At 39.6% G+C, this 22,925-nt stretch overlaps 1 protein-coding gene across 2 annotated transcripts in view; it reads left to right on the forward strand.

Annotated features, from left to right (window-relative positions):
* Positions 1–1,475: 1,475 nt before the first annotated feature.
* CAPZA2 (capping actin protein of muscle Z-line subunit alpha 2) overlaps positions 1,476–22,925 on the forward strand; it is a 28,997-nt gene continuing 7,547 nt past the window's right edge. Inside the window, exons 1-7 of one of the 2 annotated variants that reach the window (XM_071552454.1) lie at positions 1,476–1,585; positions 15,349–15,412; positions 17,381–17,432; positions 18,143–18,206; positions 18,782–18,988; positions 20,162–20,241; positions 22,731–22,809. In XM_071552454.1, the coding sequence (XP_071408555.1) occupies positions 1,547–1,585; positions 15,349–15,412; positions 17,381–17,432; positions 18,143–18,206; positions 18,782–18,988; positions 20,162–20,241; positions 22,731–22,809 (585 nt within the window). In that variant the 5' untranslated portion in view covers positions 1,476–1,546. Of the gene's footprint in view, positions 1,586–15,288; positions 15,413–17,380; positions 17,433–18,142; positions 18,207–18,781; positions 18,989–20,161; positions 20,242–22,730; positions 22,810–22,925 lie in introns of those variants that run through there. The other variant, XM_071552453.1, reaches the window with a different exon arrangement.

Genomic DNA, 22,925 nt, shown 5'->3' on the forward strand with positions numbered 1-22,925 from the left:
AATTGGCCATGTTGCCCAATCTATATATTCATTATTTTGACTTGTTTTCATTTACATCCTTTGTTCATATATGGGGGGTGGGGTGTGTGCCATTGTAATATCCACATATCCATTTGACTGTAACAATGTTTTGTCCAATATAACCTTCCTTCATTTCCACGCAACAGTCCTGTTACTGCATCTAGAGTGATAGGCCTGAAAAATTCTACAGATATTGGCAATATTTTGCTCTACTGCATGTGACAGCATTTGTGTACAAATACTCATGCAAGACAGATATGAATGATCTCCATAGCATAACAAGACCCTTTGGCTAGCAGCTGGCTACATTCACACCACTAGTCCTGACTGACTCAGGTGTATATTGACACCTGTGATTTCCCAGTCAATGATCAGCTTTTCCTTGTCTATCATAACTGAAGAAGTACACTGTGCTGGACACTGAAATGTTACACAGAGTCATCAGTGGACTACAGGCAATCCTTGCAAGGCATCATCTCAAAAGCCCCCGTGTACCTGCAATGACACGCCACTGGATGACACACTTCACGTTGCTCAGTCTTGCAGTAAAAATTTCCCAATCTATTTATTCTTCTGTTTCCTCCCACTGACCATATTTCATGTCCGATCTTCTACAGTATGAATCATTTCACACTGTCAGTTTCCTCAGTCTGTCGCTTCCCACCACCTCCCCAGCAGCGTGCGGGATGCTCCGGACGAGCCCGTGGCCCTTGCCCCGTGCAGGGCACGCACCGACCCGCGCTGAGCACCCCGCGGGGACCGCCTGGGACCCGGACAGCCTCCTCCCGAAGGGACGCTGCAACCACGTCAGGATCGGCCTCGCCTCGCGCGCAATTAGGGACAGGATGAGAGGACATGGTCTTACGCTGCACCAGGAGAGGTTTAGATTGGTTATTAGGAAGCATTTTCTCACAGAGAAGGTGATTAGATATTGGGATGGGCTGGCCGGGGAGGTGGTGGAGTCAGCGTCCCTGGAGGCGTTTAAGGACAGACCGATGTGGCTCTCAGTGCCAGGGTCTACTTGACAGGGCGGTGTTGAGTCACAGGCTGGACCCGATGAACTCAGAGGTGCTTTCCAGGCAAAGTGACCCTGTGATATCTCAGTTCTGCCCGCCCCCAGCCCCACTGCTGTCAAAGCATCGCCGGCAATAGCACATGGCCCCTCCCGGCCCGCCCGTCCCTTCCGGCCCCGGGCCCGGCCCCGCCGGGAGCGCGCGCAGGCACCGCCCCCGCCGGGAGCGCGCGCAGGCACCGCCCCCGCCGGGAGCGCGCGCAGGCACCGCCCCCGCCGGGAGCGCGCGCAGGCACCGCCCCCGCCGGGAGCGCGCGCAGGCACCGCCCCCGCCGGGAGCGCGCGCAGGCACCGCCCCCGCCGGGAGCGCGCGCAGGCACCGCCCCCGCCGGGAGCGCGCGCAGGCACCGCCCCCGCCGGGAGCGCGCGCAGGCACCGCCCCCGCCGGGAGCGCGCGCAGGCACCGCCCTTCCTGCGCGGGGGCGGGGTGGGGGCGGCGCACCGGGCGGGAAGATGGCGGACCTGGAGGAGCAGCTGTCCGACGAGGAGAAGGTAGCGCGGGGTGGGCGGCTGCGGGTGCTGCGCCGCGCCGCCCTCTTGTCCCCGGCCCTCTGAGCCGGCGGGCCGAACTCGGCTCTCGGCCCGGGGTTCCTGTTTTCGCCGTGGCCTCGCGGCCGGGCCGGGTCTGGCAGCCGGAGGGGGGAGGCCGGGGCAGGGCTGGGCTGGCCCGGCCGCATCTCCCGCCTCGCCTTGTACGGTGCGGGCCCGGCGGGGGCGGTGCCCGGGGCGGCGGCCGCTGTGCCGGTCCCTGTGCCGGTCCCTGTGCCGGTCCCTGTGCCGGTCCCTGTGCCGGTCCCTGTGCCGGTCCCTGTGCCGGTCCCTGTGCCGGTCCCTGTGCCGGTCCCTGTGCCGGTCCCCGCCGCCCCCGCCCCGTGTGCGGGGAGCGGGCACGGCCGGCAGAGGCAGGAGGGACGCGGAAGGCTCTCCCCTCCCTTCCCCTCCTCCACTTCCCGTTCCCGAGGCGCCCTGCCCGTCCAGCCGAAGCACCGGGCCCGCATCCCCTTGCTCCCCGCGGGAGGAGATGGGGTGCAGGTGATTGAGGAGACGGGGGCAGAGCAGGAGGAAGGCTGGTTTACTTCCTACTAGGAAGCATTAATTGGGGAAATGTAAGGTCAAGGAGCAGACGGTCCGTGTTGGCGAGATGTACGTGTAATCTCTTTATGTAGCAGTTGGAAGCTTAGATTTACGACAGATTTTTGCAGAAAAGACTCACAAGGAGCAAGATGTCTTGTGATACCTCAATTATTACTGTTGCCTGTCATCCTCTGCTGAATCCAGCTTCATGGTAGCTGCCTGTTTCCAAGCTAGGGTGTGGTGTTATGTCTACATGGTGCTGCTCATGCCTTTATGTAATGCATGCTCTCGCTCACTTTCGATTTAAAAAAATTAAATTTTCATGGCTGTGAAAGCTGTGAAATGACACAAATGTGAGAGGCATCAATAAATGATGTTTCAAACTTATTTGAAGTTAGAAGGATGTCTAAAATGTCTGAGTGGTTGCAATAAGGCATATTTTCTGTTTGATCACTTTTCGTGACTAGAGGTGCACTGATATATCAAGGCATGTGTAGCATCAGCATTTCGCTGTCTTTTCCCAAGGGATTTTAAGGCTGTGCCCTTCCTTACTTAATTCACATTCAAATGCCACCTCCGTGTTAGTACAAATAGTGCTGTGATCAGGAAGTATTGGTGGTAATCCATGTTTCTTTTACCTCTTTATAGAAAATACAAGTAACACTAATGGAGTACATTGTTCCTAGAGGAAATGCTGCAAGTACTTAGACTACAAGTTATCTTGTAATCCCTGAATAATTGAGGTTGGTAGAGACCCCTGGAGGTCATTTTTTAGGGTCATCTAGAGCAGGCTGCCCAGGACTATGTGCGGATGGCTTTTGGAAATCTTTGAGGATGCAAACTCCACAACCTGTGGCAGTGCTTGGTCACTCTTGCAGTAAGAAAGTGTTTCCTGGTCCTCAGCTAGCACCTCCTGTGGTTCATTTTCCATTGCTTCTTGTCCTGTCAAATAAGAAAAGACACAGTGACAGTTTTATCTTGTCTCTGTACGATCTCGGAAGCGCAGCCTGTGTTTTTGTGACTGATGCAGTTTAGTTCTGAACTTTCTTCCACCCACTAATTTCAGTTTTTCTTTTCTCTGGAAATGGGTGCAGACCTTCCTGAGACTCTTCCTACCTCAGTATAAGTGAATAGTATGAACATCCCTCCACTGTAAATATAAATTGATTACTTATCTGCTTCAATCCTGTATAAAATTGAATGTCCTCTATGAATGGAATTTTCCAAGCCTGAGAGTGTATTTTATTGGCTAAGAAAGCAAAGATGGGAAATGCTGCAAACTCGTGGAAAAAGAGGCAAATATCCATGCAGATTTTGTGATGCATGGAGCTTGTTTTCTGATGCATTAAGTTACGCTGGCAATAGCATAAAAATGTTATTTCAAGCATTCAGTTTCCTGAGCTAAAAAAAAAATCAGCTGGATAGCATTCGACAAGCACACCCTTCTCACTCATCCAGCTGAGGCTAAAAATAAATGTAGAAGTAGATGCAAACAGGCAAACATTGATTTTCATGGTGAATAAATCACATTGTTCCTTTATATACTTTTCTTCCATGGTGCAGAACTGATAGTGTTGAAGGCTGACGCAGAAGGTGGTGGGGAGGTAGTTTTGTAGATAATTTCAATAGGGACTTGACTAGAGCCCTGGTCAAAATTCCTGAAATTCAAGGAGAGAAGAAGGTGAACCAAATAACAGAACTCCTAATAATCATATATGAGCACAAATAAGTAGGAGATCAAGTGTTGTTGTGATATGACAAGTTCTGAAAGGTCTTGCATCCTTACTTCATGTGTAGCCAAAAGACTGAAGTGTTGCAAAGGCACTAAGCAGCTTCATGTACCTCATTCTTGCGAGATTTAAGGTGACTGTGTTTAGCTCTAGCATAATTCAAGTTTAAAGCTTGCTGTGGTTAGCATTATTGAGAATACAAAAGGGGCATAATTGGAATAAAGGTAAAAGAAAGAGTTACAGTGCAGGTAAAGAAGCTTTAAAGCCAGGGGAGAAGAGCCAGTTGCTGGAAGGAGTATGAATTCAATATCCGAGATTGCGTAACTGGTTTGGAACTCAGATTCACATTTTAGTGTGAGATTTTTGAAGCTTTGCTTATCAATAATGATAGTAAATATGAAGATAAATTTGAACAAACATTTTAAAAAAATCTGAGAATTATTTGTAGTAAATAAGGTGTGTAAGGTTTATGTAGATCCAAAGATCTGAAGTTGGGCTGTTGCCAGTGCAAGTTACTGGCTTTAGCATCCAGGACCAGCGATTTTTCAGTGCTGAGGACAGTTTTGGGAGCCACAATAGCTACTTTATTCATGTAGGTTACTGAAAGTTCAGAATCTTTTGGATATGTGGAAAACATAAGTTTGTTTGCTTCAGTTTATAAATAAGAATTAAGTGTGAGAGGTGTGAGTCTTGAAGCCCTGATCTCTCAAACAATGGAAAGTCATCACTTTGTGCCCTGCCCAGGGATAATGCATCCTCACTTAACCAGTTTTGAGTGCAAAACCTCTTTATAGATCCAGGGTATTTGAAGTAGTTTTGTTTAAGTCTAGTAACCATTTTTTGCCGTTCAGTTTTATTCCAGTTTCTGGAGAAATTGTTTTCTTACCTGTGGCTATGTCAAACTAAGAAATATATATAAAAATGTTTTTAATGAGCATATTAGCGTGAATATAAAAGGTACAATTTATCTCCATAAATGTAGGCAATGATTGATGGAAGGTACTGATTTTCCCCTAAAAGTTGTATTTGATAATGCAAATATTCATTAACAAACAATAGCAAAATGAAAAACAACATGAAAACTATTTAAATCATAAAGCTTGTGTGCTGCAGTTCATTTTTGGTGACTTGAAAGTAAATATTTACTGTGGATTTGGTTGCACAGGATTTAAGTAGCTGTGTATATCTTAAGAGAAAGTCTGAGAAAATGGGGATGCTTTCACGGAGGAAAGGGGAGAATCCTCTTAGGAAAGGATAGCACATTAATTTTTTTAATACAAAAATTAGCCCTTGCATTCCTTAAAATGCAATAATAAATATGAGAATTGTCAAACAGTATTTAGAAAATAAAAAAAATTTATAAAAGAAACCACACCTCTTTCAGTAAGCTTATGTCTCTGTAGTTTCACTTGCTCAGATAAGTGGGGTTTGCAGTGGATCAGCTTGCTGTGATTAGAAAAAAACTTCTCTTATGATGAGGAAGTAGTTCCATTTGTAAAAATGAGCCTGCATTGCTTCTTTGTACTCCTGGTGCATTGGATAATTTTGTAACTTAGATTTGTAGGTTTTTATGCTTAATTTAAGTTATAAAGGTTGAGGCCTTACACCAACTGAACTCTGCAGTGTACTTTTGTCAGAGAAAGGAAAAGTCAGTGCTTTGCAATGTGAAATCTGTGCCAGTAAAATGGTAAACTTAAGGAAAAGTCTTGCAAGTGTCCTTAATGTTCTTTCTTTGTAGTTCATTGGTGCACACTTGGGGCAAAATGCAGCTCTGCTAACATGTCTAGCCAGCAGACCTTGTGAGCATCCTTGTTCTTGTTTGTATTTAAATTTTGAATGGAACTGGAAATGTTGCAGCAGGATCTGAACAAAGTTTGAAACCCTTCAATACCAAAATGTCCAGTAAGTCAGTTACTTTTAAGCGTATCTGGTGTCTAATTTACTACACTATCAAAGCTGTGAAAGTTAATATTTTTCCTCAAGTGAAATGTAACAGTGTGTGACTTTGTGGAAGGAATTGTTTTTACAGAGATGAGGTTAAACTCTGTGGTTACACTTTGATAACATTTTGAGGAAATTCTTTAGTAGGAATGAAGAAGTCGAGAGTGCTTCTCAGACTGACATGTAGTTCTGAATATCGCAGCCCGTCCAAGATCGTTTTCATGCACAACTCAGAATGTACATGAAAACGTGTGTGAAGATACTGTGCTGTCTTGAGTTAGGAACTATTTTTTTAAAAAATGTATCAATGTCATTGAGATTGAAGGACAGAACAGAGATTTGAATCACTTTGTTTGGGAATTACTAAACACTGTGTAACTGCAAATAATAATTTCGTTTATTTCTACAGTCACTCAGGCTGGAAGAAGCTTCTGGAGACAACTCAAATGCAGCTTGGTCAAAGTGGGCCAACATAGATAAGGTTGTTTAGGGACTTGCAGTTTGAGTTTTGGGCATCTCCAATGATGGAGATTATACTGGCTCTCTGGGTAAGATATTGCAATGTTTGACTAAGCCCATGGTGAGAAACTTCTAATATTTAATTGTTGCAACTTGGGTCTGATTCTGCTTGTATTTCACTCTGTACCTCTGCAGAAAGTTACTATGCAAAGCAAAATTGTCTGCCTTTTTGACGAGTTTAAAAGTAATCACTTGAAGCTTGATTATGAATACAAATACAGTCTGTTATTACAAGATCAGTGATTTCTAAAACTGCAGTTCATATATTATTTTTCTATTAGTAGTTTGAAAAATTAGGTACTTTTTGTGGGCTTTTACTGTGTTATGGTGTATGTGTAATGCATTGACAGGACCATCAAAAGCCCCATTCTTGCCACCTCTGTGCTCACAAAGCTCTTGTGGCAGGTTGGTACCCAGGAAACCTCATAGTTTAGGTAGATGAGAGGGACAAATTGAACAAGAAATAGTGAAGAGCAATAGAACAAATGATGGGCAAACCTGATAATGAAGCTAGACATTAATTTCTGATATAACAGATGATTCTATTGCACACCAAAACAATCATCAACTGTTCTGCTGTGAAAGTCCATCTTTGGTTGATTTCAGTTTGGGCAGTCAAAGAAGAGCAAGATAAGGGGTTTAGTCACATTAGTTAGCAAAGCTGTATTTTTTTTCAGACACCACCATATAATACTTCCAGTTTCTGAAAGGAGTATAAAGGGGCTTGAACTGCTCACTGAGAAATGAAAGCAGATTTTTTTGCAGCATACGGAAATTACTTTTTTGGTAATGCTTTAGTAAAAATATTTCAGATACTTTCTTAACTTGACAGAAGGTGTTAAAATTTTTAATAGGTAACTATAAGAGAGAATTTTAAGACACTGAAGTTGGCTGGGAGAGGCAGACAGTTAAGGTGGCACCTTATTTTTCATAGAGCAAGCTCTGTTACGGTTCCTTTTCTCTCCCCACTGCTATTGAATCCAGGCTTGATGTCCTTGGAGTACCTAATTATAACAAATTATCTTGGGGTAGGAGGATGAGTCACTTTAAACATTTAGGCTTTTTAGTGGAAGAATACTGTGCAGGTATGAACCAAGTGCTTTTTAGTTTATCATGGGTCCCACTTCATCAGGATTGCTGAGGAAGAGAAGATCACATGGTTTGGGCTGACAGGATGTCTTGGTTTTGTTTGTGGGGGATGATACTGTTGGTTTCTTTTGGAATTAAGTCTTAGCCATTTCTTCTACCTTTTACTTCTTAGGCAAAAGTTAATGCTTTTGCTTTTCACTAAATACTAATCTTTCCTTTTTCAATGAATGACTTTTCCACGGAAATAAGAGATAAATTTTTATATGCTGCTTATCTGTTCTCTCTCTGATCCATAGGTTAAGTGTGCAATTGTTCAGCTGCTTAAGGTTTTATGGTTAAGATTTACTCATAAATTTGCATTAGGTCAATGACTGCACAAGGCATTTCTCAAATTATATGAGATTTCTGTTTAGCAAGGGGAGTGCTCACCTCTGTCATGCTTCTCACAGGGTGCCAGCCTCTCACATGCTCCTTAAGCTGATGACATATATTAGAGTTTGATCCTCCAATGAAATAAGAAGTACCAAAAAATCATGTCCTTTCAAATATTGACATGTGGAAGCACCGAATGTGTAGTTCCTGGGGCTGGAATTTAATCCTACTTGATTGGACACACCTCCTACTCATCTATTTTTTTCCCTTTACCTTTTTTTTTTTATATTCCAGAAAGTCCTTTGGAAGTTACTGAAAGCAACTTTTGACTAAGTTATGAACCTAAGATGTTACTACTATTTTTCCTTCTTATTGTTCATATTCTGACCTTTCATGTACATCCCTGGGGAAAGGACTACCACATGAAAGATAAAAACTTGAATTTGAGACACTTGGGGGAAGGATGTTCTGTACAACACATTTGGGAAATGTTGCACTACCAGTAATTTTAGAATCACTTCAGCATGTATGGAGTTTTCTTGGATTATTTGTATGGGAAAAAATAATATAATGTATTCTACTGTCTGTATTACAATTACAAGCAATTTTTTCTAGTTGAGAGATTTTATTAATAGATGCTGATAACTGAAGCTAAAATGTCAGGTTGATCTTGATCCTGTAACATCTACAAACAAACTGTACTTGTTTCACTGATTTGAGACCAGTATAGTTCTTTTAGTTTTTGAGTTAAAATCTGTGGAAGTTCATGACATTGGAAGGTGTCCAGTTACATACAGTCAGGAGTAATAAAAGTGACTGCAATGTTACATGGGGGAGATTTATCTTCTTTAATATTTTTTAATGGTTAGACTTGTGTATTACCCAAGGGACATACATTGCTTTCATATTTCTCTTTGCTGTCTGTGCCTGATACAATGACTTTCAGGAGTCCTGTTTTGAGTTGAGGATTTTTAATCTTTCATTTTAATAGGATGTGCTGTGTGAAGGGATTTTAAGATGGAGACTTTTGTGCTATTTGAATACTGTGCTGCTGAAAGGCCCTACGGTGAAGCATCCAGGACCTTTCAAAGTGGTTATTTTTGTGAAAACAAATCTCGTTATGCAAGTCAGGTCTTCATGTAGAAAGAATGCAGCCAGAATACCTCATGTTGTGTAAGATTGACTTTTTGCACCACTATTAAGTGCCAGTACTGTTACATAGTTGTAAATACTTGTGTATCAAACATAATTGAGGGAAACACACGTTCTACAGATGCAATGCAGCTTTAGGCATTACTATTAAGGAAATGTCTGTTCAGTCAAAGCCATAGGCATGGAATGTGCCCCTCCTTTCCTGTGCCACAGAACCACGTTTTTGCAGAGTTTTCTTCCTCGTCTCTTCCAGAAGCAGAAGTGAACTGAATACCACAGTGCATTTTTCAGTTGCACTTGGGAGGAAAGCAGTTGCAACACTACTTGTATATTCATTCCCTCTCTACCAGGGCCTTGGTTCCATGTTTGTGTGAGATGATGCATGTTTTGGGATGCTGCTTCATTATTGGAAATTACGCCTGTGGGTATGGTGAGATCGCAGTTTGCTGCTGGTGTGGGGTAATCCCTTTAGCACATGTGTGTTCCAAGTGCTGTTTGAAGGCTTTTTCACCTCACTAAACTGTCAGCAGCAAGAAGCAATAATTATTTAAAGCTCTTCAGTAAGTGAATTGATTGCTATCTTCTTGCCACTTTCTGAAGCTATTCTACAGCTACGTGAATTTGCTTCACTGAATACTCACATAAATTGATGAGCAAGATGATACACAAAAGTTTGTAAGAATGTACCACAGGGTTTATTTGGGAAGAGGCAGGGAGAGTAATCATTTTTTTTGGTGGCAGCAGCAACATGGTATTAGGTCAGTTTATGCCACCTAGGAAACCCCTAGCTCTTTTATTATTTTAAAAGATGTGTGGTAATTGCTGGTGTATCATCCTGGGGAGTATTTCACCTAAGGCAGTCTCCCAGGCACTCAGCAACAGGACAAGGGGGCACAGACTCAAGCTCTGCCAGGGGAAATTTAAGTTGGATATCAGAAAAAGATTCTTTCCAGAGAGAGTAATCAGGCATTGGAATGGGCTGCCCAGAGAGGTGGTGGATTCACCATCCCTGGAGGTTTTTAAACTGAGAGTGGACATGGCTCTGAGTGCCATGATCTAGTAAATGGAATGGAGTTGGACCCAAGGGTTGGACTTGATGATCTCGGAGGTCTTTTCCAACCCAATCGATTCTATGTTTTTATGATTCTAAGAATTTAATGAGCAATAGGAGACAGTAATACAAAGTGTTAGCTACCCAAAGGAGGAGCCAGTTACAGTTTTTTAAACACTGGTGGCTTTACAAACTCAAAAGCCATGTTGATGTTTGCAGTGCTGACAGAGCATCAGGCATTGTATCTTGCAGTGTTTGATTGTGTTCCTTGTTACATATATTAATGCAAAATTCATTTTGACTGGTAGATGTCAGAGCAGTTTTGTTATTCCTTAGAAAGCAAAGCTGCATGTTGAAAAATGGTGGTACAGCTCAAGCTGAAGTCAATCCACAAGTCTGAATCAAACTCAGAACTCAAAAGTAGATAAGTTTTTTGTCCAGTATCAGTCCAAGTAGTACGGGCAGGATCCCTGAATGACTTGTATGTTATTGTGAGTGTCAATTACAGGGTCTTGAGAGAATTGGAACTTACCTAGTATGAATCAGTTTAAGTGTGTTAATATTCCTGCAACTATGGACTAATTGTGAGAAACCCCTGTAGTTACCTGTAAACAGAGTGGATCAAGACAAAGCCATTTGTTTGCCTTCAGACAGGTTTTCAACAAGAACTACAGCAGAAGGCATGATGAGAATAGAGCTCTGTGGACTCTTTACTGTTCTGGAGCTCTTGCCTCCCTGATGTGATACCTCATCCTTTTTTTTTTTTTGCCAAACATAGGTTCCTGTAAGTGGGATACTTACTGTGTTTTATAAGATAGCTGGGGTGCCCTCAGGAATAGAGAATATAAATACATTATATAAAATGCTTTGACACTGTGTGCTATAACACTAATAAAAGGAACTTCTGGAAGCTCTTTTTTTCCCCCTCTGGTAAGCAACAAAGTTGTCTTTAAGTGAAAATGTATTGTGGGAATCTTTTACATACACCACACACACACACTCTCCCCCAAAATTTTCATGCAGTTTTTTGAATAAAAAAGGCTTTTAATATCCACTTCACTATTTTATTTTTATTGCTGTAGAGCAGTGAACTTTAACCTGTTACAAGTGTAGAAGAAGGGTGGGTCTCCCTGCAGCAAGGACTTCACAGCTGAATTTGAAATAAATTATGTGTAGGAAAGAGAACGGGCAAGTATGTGGTTTCACAGCATCTTGCTTATCAGCATGTTGGGTTTCTTTTCTGTGCAACACGGGTGTTGATTGAAGGAATGAGCAGTCAGGGTGCCTAGCAAATACAGCCGTGTTTCAGTTGAGTTAAAAAGGGTAAAGGAAAAGGAAACGGGGAGAGTTTTAATGTCCCTGTTATTGCTCGGTGTACCTTAGCAGACTGAGGGAACGAACGTGCCTTGGTGGAGCCGACAGTGGCACTGCCGAGCCCTGCACTGCTGCGAGCTCATCGTCCTGACCATATATAGGCACACACAGCACAGAAGGTTGGGCTTCTTCAACCAGTGTCACTTCTGATGTGCCAGGAACAGGAAGAGTGGTTTGGGGGCATTTGAAGTCACTACATATACCTTCTTTAAAATAAAACAAACTTGAGAATGTCTCAGGCTGGAAAAGTTAGAGAAGTAGGATTTCTCAGTTTATCTGATGGGTGCCACACATTGAGAGACATTAGATTGCAAAATAAGGGCAGAACTATGAAAAGAAAGGTGGATTTAGCATAACTGTCACCATTCTGTACATGACCACATTGCTCTGTGCTTGTGCAATCTGAAAACTGCATTTGTTGACAGACCAATTGTTTTAATCTCTAGCAGAATGACGAATTGGGCATTATGCCTAATAACCATGTTCATCACATACAATAGACATGTCCATTTATCTTTTGCTAAGCTTCTTTGTCTGAATTTTTACCTTAACTGAAATAGTTTACTTTATAAAATTAAAAAGCTTGTAACTGATGTGATGAGTAGCATTTGGCTTCACTTGAATTGAGAAAGTTAAATGTTGCTCGTTCTTACCTACTGATACCAGACTTCCATTTAAGCAAGACTGAGGGTGGTGGATATGTGAAAATTGGATGGAGAACGCCTGCAGTGCAGAATCCTTCCCTTCTCAGTGTTTCTGAAGTCTGTTTTTCATAATTTTTTTGTAATAACTTACTTTCAACTTCTGTATAATTTGTCCAAATTAATGCACAAACCTGCGCAAAGTCACAGTTCATAAAAACACATTTAGATTGGGGTTTTTTGCATGCAAGAAATTTGATATAATAAATGTGCAGTTCCTTACATAGGCTTGTGGTAAAAGCTGGGGGTTTGTGAACCACTGATGTTCTTGATTAGTGGACTCTGAAGTTTATAGGGTTTTGCCACTCTGAAGACTTTAAACTGAAAACAGTGTTTGTAAATTGAGTCCGGAAAAGCTACATCAATAAAACAGTGTCTTGAACTTCAGGTGGCGTTTTGGGAGTAACTAGAGTAAGAAGTGGAGAAACTTCAGGTGTTTTCTGTCTTTGCTTGTGGATTTTCTAAAGGAATACTTAACTGTAACCTAATTTTTTGTTACTTTCTGATACCTGTGTAAGGTGCAGTTCTCTTGGGTGAAAAAGGGTTTTGTCACTTAGACTTTTAAAATATTGTTTCTGTTTTGGCTTGTTCAAATCAATTTTTAAAAGTCTTAGTGTATTAAATAATCAGTATTGGTTGCAACTGTAATGCATCTGATTGACATGTTTTCTTAAAACAGTTTTCAGCAGAAATAACTTCCTGTCTCGACTGGCCTAAAGTGCAGTTGAGGATTTTCGCCTGTCACTTGGTATTACAAGTTATCTGCCTCTTGCTATATGTGCATTTCAATTTTTTTTTAGGTGCCCTGTTAACATCACCTTTTATATGGACTGTCCCTTTGTTTTAATTGTGCTTTTCCAAGTGATAGCTGAACTAGAGGCTTTTTACAGCCAAAAAGGAGAGTCCCTGATCTTGTTGAGGCTCATGGAGGTGCATTCATTTATCCTTCAGCATCAGTCTGGTTTTGGAAAGAGAAGCATTTAGAGCATTTATTTCTGGAAAAATTCAGTGGCAATAAAAGCTGTAAGTGCTTTTCCATTCTAATGTGTTAAGTGAGACTACTGGATTTAATTCTTTTATATGGGCTTCCTGTATGTGTGAGTTGGGGAAATACAGCTTTTTCAGACGCTCAGCATAGGTAAGTTAATTTGGCTTAACTGCTGAAGAAAAGTGGATTAGTTTTAAATTGGCTTCACAAAGGCAGTTTAACTAAACAGAGAGTCATAGCTGACAGACTCAACTTCTGAAGACACCTTAGGTTTTTTGCTTCTGTAAGCCTGAATATACTTTATACTTGATGAGATGTTAATTGTAAATTTGCATGCTTGTGTTTTTGTTGTGTAGAAAGTGTGTTCTATGATGAATTATCACAGTGAGAAAATTCTTAGTGACGTGTTAGTTAAAAGTAAAGTTTAGGTTGGTCTGTCCTGAAGAAACATCTATTGTTACTATTGAATGCTTCTGAATGAATATTTCTTACACTGTAGCTGACTGATAAGAATTGTTTTTTTATGAATTAAGAATTTGCCTCTCTATCTCTTTTGAGAAGTCTGTGGCATTTATCTCAGTATAATGCAAACTCCTGTTTACATGGAAAGAGGAGTTCTGATGCGGGAATTTGAGACAGCAGGTAAAGGCTGTCTTGTCTGCAGCCCAAAATGTAGCGTTCAGGTTAGGAAGTTGGGAACTGACAGGTTTTCCATTTCCATTAGCCAGCTCCAAGTGGTGGTTTGCTGTTAGTGAGCTGAGAGCTGCCTGGGCCAGTCACTTGGCATCTCACTGAGGTGGGAAACACTGCTCGCAGCTGAGCACTCTGTTAGGGCACTCTAAGCTTGAGCACCTCTCCTTTTGTCTCAAACTGGGGCCCTGTCAAGAACCAGGGGGCCGAGCACTGGCTCTATTGCTACCCGAGCTTGTAAAAGCTGTTTACAAGTCCGTTCAAGAGCTGACATGCTCAGACAGTTTTTTTGTAGTTGCAAATACAAATAAGTGTGTACATGTAAAACATTCTTTTGTTATTTCTAGATATTTGTTAATAGAGTCTGTGCTTCTCAAACACCTTAATTTTAAACAGTGCTCCCAGAGAGTGCAGACACTGAATCTCCCAGCTCTTTATTTCATAGAAACATAACTGAAGGTGTTAGGAATGAGAACTATGGCTCAAGTGGTACCCTGTGTTTGAATAGCAACATCATATCGAGGATGCAAGAGAGCTTAGAGTGTCTACTGAACTTGGAGGACTGTAAAGCACGAAGGACAGGAACCCTTGTCAGGTTAATTTAGGGAACCAACATTAGTTCATTTCTGTAACTGGTACGTTTCACAGTTTAAGGGGGAAAGAAGAATGAATGAAAGCAAGTCTGCTGAGTGACAGTCTGCAAGTTAGGTAATAGTTGAGAAGTTTTAAGGTTATTTCACATTAAAAATATTTTGGTGTTCCTTTTGCAAGAACATGTGTCTGTAGCTGTGCAGTGAACCAGTTCGGGGGACTGGGCTGATAAAAAATGATTTTATTCACTGTGCTGTTGTACAAGGGCTTGTGTAAGCAGGAGGAGGGAGAAAGCCAGGGCAGGTGTATATACTTTTAGTGGAAACATTGGCTTATGCTGTGTTTATTCTGCAAGAAGTTGTAGCTGAAGGCAATTGTTGGAGGGATTACATCAATTAAGATCTCAGGGTGGGGTATTTTTAAGCTTTATCTGCTGATACTGTGGGACTAAGGTCTTAGGTAGATGCAGGTGAAATTACACGTATTAGTGTCTATGCAGTGGTTCTAAACTTATGTCATCTATCAGTTACTAACTGTGGACCTTTTGGAAAGTACAGAACCACAGGATGTGTAGTAAAATTAGAAGCTTTAAAGATGGTGTGTTTCTTCATCATGGCTTCCGGCTCTCTTGGATTGTCTATTGATTCCCAGTCATACATGGACTAAAAGTTGAAATAGATTGCGAATATATTATTGATCTTATTTGTTATATTCTTTTTCTTTTTGCCAATAATTATTAAACATGAATGATTCAGTTTCTCCATTTGCTTCAGTGACATATAATCTTTATTCTGTCAGAAGAGGTGGAACTTTGGATTCTGTGTTTTAACAGAGACAGGTAGTTAAAATAATCTAAACAAGTATGTAAAACATGGGGAGTTGTGCAATTTCGTGTCTGGCTATTAGAATTACATACTGCATGACTGGCTTGAATAAGAATGAATACAAGTGTGTTCAACCACATGATTGTTTTTGTATTCAAGGTGCGCATAGCGGCAAAATTCATAATTCATGCTCCTCCTGGGGAATTCAATGAGGTGTTCAATGGTGAGTATCTGCCTGCTCTGTTCTTTCACTTAAGGCATCTGTATTCAAAATTGTTTTGCTGATTACTCTCTTGAATTTCATGTAGCTTATATTGTAGCAGCTCTCATGATGTAAGAGCTGGTTCCGTAGCTTGGCACAACAAGCTTTGCAATCACAAGGCAACTTGAAGATTAAATGCAAAAGGAAGAAAGTACTAATTTTCTTTGTGATGTAAGAACGAGCTTTCTCTCTGTTTTTAATCACTCATGAATTAGCAGTTGCTGCTTCATTTAGAAGCCACATGTACTCTTTTTTTCAGTTTTTGATAGAAAATTATATTTTTTAGCAGAAATTAACTGAAATTAAAAGGGTTTCTTGTTTTTGTTTTAAGAAGGAATATCATTACAAATACTTAACCTTAAATATACAAAGGACTGCTGCCTAATGCCACTTGTGGAATTAATCTCCAAATATTTCTAACTCTTAAATTCTGGGCACACTTCATTTTACTGAGTGTATTGGTAAACTGAAAGGAAACTTAAAATTACCACGTGTCAACTCTTGCTGCCTGAACTTTACCTAAGATGTTACCCTACTTTAAAAATGGTTGTGTTTGTCTGGCATCAAGATGTGTGGGCATATGTATTGTATGAAAAGGCATATGTTTTATAGCTATGGCTTACAAATGTCTCTGAAGCTATGTAAATAAAGAAGTAAGTTTACTATACTAAACCTGTGGTCAGTGTCAGACAGAAGAGGGCTTAAATTTGTTAAAGAATGCAAGACTTTTACAAGTACCTTGTTCTCTGTTAAACTGTGACCAGCTGATAATTATTTAAATTTGACTAGCACGGCATTTGTGAATTGAGCAGTTGGTGAGCAGCTCAGCACTCTGCAGGTTATTTAAATTTCTTACAGTAGTACTGCTATAAACTTTATTGTTAAGCTAGTTTGTACTTGCAACTACCTGCTCAATAACAGAGTATCATATTTGAAAATACGTAACAAATATTTGATCATAAATGCTCAACCAAGATTCAGACTGCATTCTTAAAAAGAGGAAAAAGCTTTCAATTCCTATTCTGTAAATTGTAATTTTGTTGTTTTGGTTTTTGTGGTCTTTTTTGAGTTTGTGGTGTGGATTTTTTATTTCCTTTGAGGTGCTCTGGTTTGGGTAGGGGGTTGGTTTGCTTTATTTGAGAAAGGTTTGTTTGTTTGTTTCCAAACAAAAATACTTCTAATATATTCCAGGTTTTTTTTTCACTTGAATGATACCCTGGAAATCTTTAGAACTAGACTTTAATGTGCTATGGTGGGGCTAATGATTGGTTAGTTTGTGAGCAGTGCATTAAATTGTTATCAAAACAGTGCCTAGTAAATAATAAGGAAGTAAATCAAGTACAAAACTAACAAATTTGCTCCATAGTAAATGTGAAGTTTTTCTGAGGAGAGTATTTGTACTTTTTTCTATATTCATATCTTTCTTCTATGGTGGTAGAAGAAATGCTATTGTCATACATTGTCCTCTGCGTAGTAAGCGTAATTACAGAACAAGATCAAAATTGGTAAGGCTTAAAGAACCCCAAGTGCAACACATACTGTGTGAGTGTCATCAGAACACAGTAACAGCAGTATCATGTGAGGGATTTGGATTATACATCTTAAAAGTGAACTTGTTAGAATTCTGCGCTCATTTGAACTTCTCTAAAAACTAGTTTGGCAGATACCTGGAGCTGTCACACAGCCTGTTGAACACGGCTTATATCTGCTTACCAGACTGTCTTGCAAGAGATCCATTTCTGTACTACTCTTTTCATTTTGTTCAGTCAGAATTATGAAATATGAAACAATAAACTGCCTGCCTAGTAATCTGAGTGGGTATGGGGTGGTTTGGGGTTTTTGTTTTGTACAGTGTGTTGACATTTGCGATGTGACTGAAACAAGTTTCTGAGTTAACTGTACTTTTATGTTGTAAATATCTCCTTTCAGATGTTCGGTTGCTGCTTAATAATGATAATCTTCTCAGGGAAGGAGCAGCCCAGTAAGTACCAGATGCCACATACTCTGTTGCATAAAAGTAAGATGTTTTTTCAGTAAGACTTTCATAATCAGTAAGTGGTTTGTTTGAAAGATGTGTGTTTGGCGAGTAAAACCCTATTGTGTATGTTGGGCATCTCTGGTTGAGATTAAATTCTTGGCAGAGGAGAGTTCTGTATTGTATCCTAATGATCAGAGCAGCTGTTTCGGAAATGGGTTACCTGGATTTTGGAATTAGTCTCCACCTTTTTGGATTTTGTTTTCTGTTTCTTGGTAGATATTACCAAACATCTGAAAGATGCTACTTCCTTAGACCCTACTTTTATGTCAAAACATTATGCCTACTGTATTTTATGCTAAAATTAGTTTCATCTGTAAGAACAGAGACGTCTGGCGTAGTAAGTTGGATCCCTGTAGAATATAAACTTCATCTGTTCTTCCAGTTTCTGTGCGTTACTGTAAAGCTTCTGTGTTTGTCTATGTCAGTTTTACTTTTGTACGTAACTTTGTGTAATGATAATTAGAATCTGTAATATGAGCACTGAGTGAACCAACATGATTCCAAGAATTTGGGCCTGCTAAATAATGAAAAATTGATTTACTATTTTTATGCATCATCGCTCAGATTATTAGGCATTACTTAAATCTCTTGCAGCTACCAAGGAAAAAGATTTTGCTTGATGTGGCTTTTGTTGTTTTTTTTTCCTCTTGTAGTGCATTTGCACAGTACAACTTGGACCAGTTTACTCCAGTAAAAATTGACGGTTATGACGAACAGGTATGAATACAAGTAAATACTTGCAATCTTCCTTAAATTGTTAAAGATGCTCTGGCATTGGAACTTTTCTTGGCAAGAAAATTAAAAGAAATGCATCTTCCCTACCAAAATACAGAGACTGTGCCCCTCCAGTAGTACCAGTTCTGTAAGTTAATCATGTAGAGGCATCTAAAGAGGTTGGAATTTCAGTCTGCTATGTTGGGTGACTTCAGTGAGACGTGTTTTGGAGCTGTAAAAGCAATTTGCTCCATCTTTATTACTGCAGGACACAAATTTCTATCTTCCATTATTTGTTTCACTAAGAGGGTAAGATTCAAAATTTTTTTTCTGAGGCAATGTGTCATATTAGCCTTTTCCTCTCTTACCGTGTGCATATTTTGTTTGAAATGTGAGTCTTTGGCTATGAATAAGCTTCAGTTAAATGAAGGATATAATTAGATTTGGCATGGCATTTTTTTTCCTCTTTATTCAATTGCAAATGTTATTACTCAGTTTTATAATTTAATAAATTTTATATAATTTACATATCTATATTTACGTAAATCTAAAATGTTAACTAAAATTTCATAACACAGGTTTTGATAACAGAACATGGTGATTTGGGAAATGGAAAATTTTTGGATCCCAAGAACAAGATTTCTTTTAAATTTGATCACTTAAGAAAGGAGGCTACTGATCCTAGACCCCACGAAGTTGAAAATGCCATAGAATCCTGGAGAAATTCAGTGGAAACAGCAATGAAAGCATATGTGAAGGAACACTATCCAAATGGTGTCTGCACAGTAAGTGCTGAATTACATAACCCCTGTACCACTACAGATAGAAATAAATTTTTAAAAAGTAGCTATTTGTAAACCAGGAAAATGGGCAGTTTTGACCGTAAAGAACTTAGTCCTGTCAGGGATTCATACAGGGAAATAAGGGCAGGCTTCAGAAGTTTATTATTTCAGATATTGGACTATTAGTGAGTGGTTACTGCAGGTCATAATGAAAACTTCCCTCTCAGTTTTGGAGCATTTTTATTTAAATTTCATAAAGCATTAAGATCTTCTGTGAACTATTGCAGGTTGATCCCACCCATCCTGGCTCCCCAGCTCTTTGCTGAGTGGTGGAGGAGATCCATGATACAAATGTCTGCCTTGGCTTGGTTTACTGACAAAACTGTCTTAGTAGAGCAAACTGTTTTCACTTCATCATCCCTCCTGTATGTCAAAGTATGTCAGAATTGGTGGTTCTTAGAGCTTCTTAAAATAAAAGCTCTCAGTGTGCACTAAAATAGCATTTGTTTGCTGTTACAAGCCTTGTGACTATTCAGACCTCAGCAAACTCATCTATTCATCGGTGTCCTGTGCTTTATGTTGACATGACAGAAAAATTAACTAGAGGAAAAAAGTAAATCAATTGCTGAGTTAACAAGTTGAATTGGATTTCCAGACATTCAAATGAGTTCCAGGTTCTGTAAAGGAAACCAGATTGGATGTTCATTAAGTTAATATTTAGTAGTATTTGATTTTGGGGGGTAAAGCAGAACAGAGGACCAAACCCATCTGTTTAGTCACCTTTTTGCTATTCTGTCCAGGCTTAAATCATCATTGAGTTGTAGAATAACTGTGTTTGAAACCCAGCTGGTGATATATATGTAGTGTCTCAGTAGTCACTGCTATAGGCTTAAAATTCCTATAATTGCAGACAAATGAGTTCACAGTATGTAAAATTCACTTAAGATGAGTGACGTTCGGGTTTTCTAATATTTGTTTTTCTGCATCATAATGAAGACTTTAATGTTTCATGTATAGACTATTATGTAAGAACCATAATGGTTATAGAATAAAATTTTACAGTTTCTGCAACAGTAGTAGAACCAGATATCTCTACACAGTTTGAGCAATATATACTGAAACTTGGACTCTGGTTTGCCTTTTTTTTAACTCTTCGGGGTTTTTTTCCTAATTAAGGTATATGGCAAAACAATTGATGGACAGCAAACCATTATTGCATGCATAGAGAGCCATCAGTTCCAAGCAAAAAATTTCTGGTAAGTGTGATAAGTAAAATGGCAGACTGTGTGCCTGCATCTCCTTTGTAGAACTTTGTAAAATTCTATATGACACTTAAGAGTTTTTCACACTGGCACCAATACCCATTGCTGTAATCCCTAATGGAATTGCTTTTGCTTGTGTTACTTCCTTTGTGACTGACAGAATAAAACCAGCTCTTTCTGATTTGAATGTCTCAAAGAAAGATGACCAGAAACTACCTTACAGCAGGACTTGAATGACTAATTCTGGGGTGAGGTAGATAAAGATTTTAGATGAAATGAACTCTTACAAACTGCAGCTTTCTATTTTTAATGGACTTGGCTGAAAGATGTTTTCCACTCTGGGGTGAACTTTGGAAAGCACCTTGCAGGAAAATGGCCAGAGTTGAGATAAATATCATAGTATTGGGAATGGATTAAGTAGGTTATAACCTAAAGATAACGAATATATGCAGCTGTCTGAAGAAATGTGTTTCATTATAATGTTCTTTGTTATTTTGCATCTGCTTGAAACTTATATTTAGTAATCCCATGGGTAATGACTGGAAATGCAGAAATCTTTGTTTTCTGATGCTGAAGGTGGATATTACATATGCATAGTAATTTCAGCATGTGTATATATCAGTTAAATTACTTGCCCAGTACAGCAATTTTTATTGAATTCAATTTTTTATCAATTTTTATTGAATTGATATGGCTAACAAGTTATTTTTCCTATTGACTAGTTAAGTCTGCATGTTTTATATCAATATTATTATTATTGATTTTCTTTTTAGTTCGGAAGTATGAAGGAATTTTGATATTCCAGTAACTTTAATATCAGAGTCTTTAAAGAAGAGCAACAGATATGCAGCACCCTTTTCTAAATGGAGAAAATATTTCTTGAAAGTTTTCTTTATTAAAGTTATGGTCAGATGTTTGCGAGTAAATCTTTACCATGTTTCTAAGAGTTGTTCAGGGGGATAGTCAGACTTTAATTCTCATTCTTTAGTGAGTTGTAGCAAATGCATATTGGTTTGGGAGGATTTGGAGATGGAGAAGTTGATTCAAAGTAAACTCGGCTCCTCAGTTATCCAGCTGTATGTCTGGATATCCAGCCCAAGCTACTGACAGTATTTCTCCTCAAGGTGTTCTGACTTCTTTGGCATTTGGAAGGCTGTCAGCCTACCATGAGAGCCTACCAAGTTTGTTGGATGATAGAAGACCAATGCATACCAAAGAAAAATAGTCTGTGATTATCTGAAATACTATCAGTGTAGTAGGATAGATGGTTTATTACAGAATGTGAAAGATAAAAAAGGACAGCTAATGTCTTACAAAATGTGTGAAGCCAGCAGAAAATGCATTTCCTACAGAAGGATCTTTCTGAACTTGTAACAATTTTTTTTCTTTTTTTTTTAAGCATTTTAAGGACAAAAAAGACATTCTTAAGTGGAAATGCTATTCTCATAACTAATGGATTGATCTGTAGGGCTACCAATAGTATTACTGCCACAGACTTGGGCAACCCTTTCAATTTTCTAAGTGATGCCAACAAGCTTCTGAATTGTCTTTGAATTTTCAGTGATAATTTGGAATTTGTCTGAAATAATAACCAAATGCTTTATAGTTGTTATTGTTGTTAGTATCTAAGGTGTGTCAATATACAGATTCATTAGTAGCTGTTTATTTTAGTATTTTAGCACTTTCTCTCCCCTTGTTCAACACACTGGAACTGCTAACATTAGCAGGACTGGAACTCGTAGTATCAACTTTTTCCTTCTTTAAGTGCCAACACAGAAGGAATCAAAGACAGCTGCAATACATTCTTAATACAGCTCCAGTGTACTAACCTTCTAATCCACTAACCTCATAACTGAATAAGAAAATGTCTAGTCTACAAGAAAGAAATCAGGTGAAACTGCACTCTCCCCATACTATTTTCCAGATTTTTTGAAACTCCCTTTAAGCCTTTTGGCAAGGATACTACATTTGTGGAAGAGAACTGGAAGGAAATAGTTGTCCTGGAGGGGAAATGCTAGGATTGCTGAAAGGCCTAGTTACAGTTCAGCGTAGAAAAAAGTCTTGCTACTTTAATGTTCCTTCCATTCAAATTTTTGCTAGCATGAGGTGAAATGTGACTTTGACTGATCCAGCAAGTCACCCAGGTCCCAGAAACAAAATATTGACTGTATATGCCTAATTAATGCTGAAAGAGAGAAGAACATTGGAGGCTTTAGGTATTTTCATATGTTAAGTCCCATTGTTAAAAGACACTTACTAATAAATCTCCTTGGTCCACATTGAAAACTGAAGTTAAATATTTGAGGAAACTATTCTGTTCTTCACTGATTATGAGGCTAAATCTTTAGGGGAAGATTTTGTGCTTGTGTAGTTGCATGGAAAATTTCATTCTCTGCTTTCCTTTGGCTACTAGTTGTATGCTGGGATTTTTTTTTCTTAACCAACGGGGTGACATCCAATTTCTGTTCTATTGTTTTTTAAAGGAATGGCCGTTGGAGGTCAGAATGGAAGTTTACAATCACCCCTTCAACCACTCAAGTGGCTGGCATCTTGAAAATTCAGGTATGCTTATCTCAAACTGTGTCCTGTACAGTAAAGTCTCCAGTTATTACTGAGAGAGACTCAGGCCAGTGTATTAAATACATCAAGAGCATTTGGATTTCCCGTAAGCAAAGCAG

This window comes from Pithys albifrons, chromosome 3 (genome assembly GCF_047495875.1).
Source record: "Pithys albifrons albifrons isolate INPA30051 chromosome 3, PitAlb_v1, whole genome shotgun sequence".
NCBI lineage: Eukaryota > Metazoa > Chordata > Aves > Passeriformes > Thamnophilidae > Pithys > Pithys albifrons.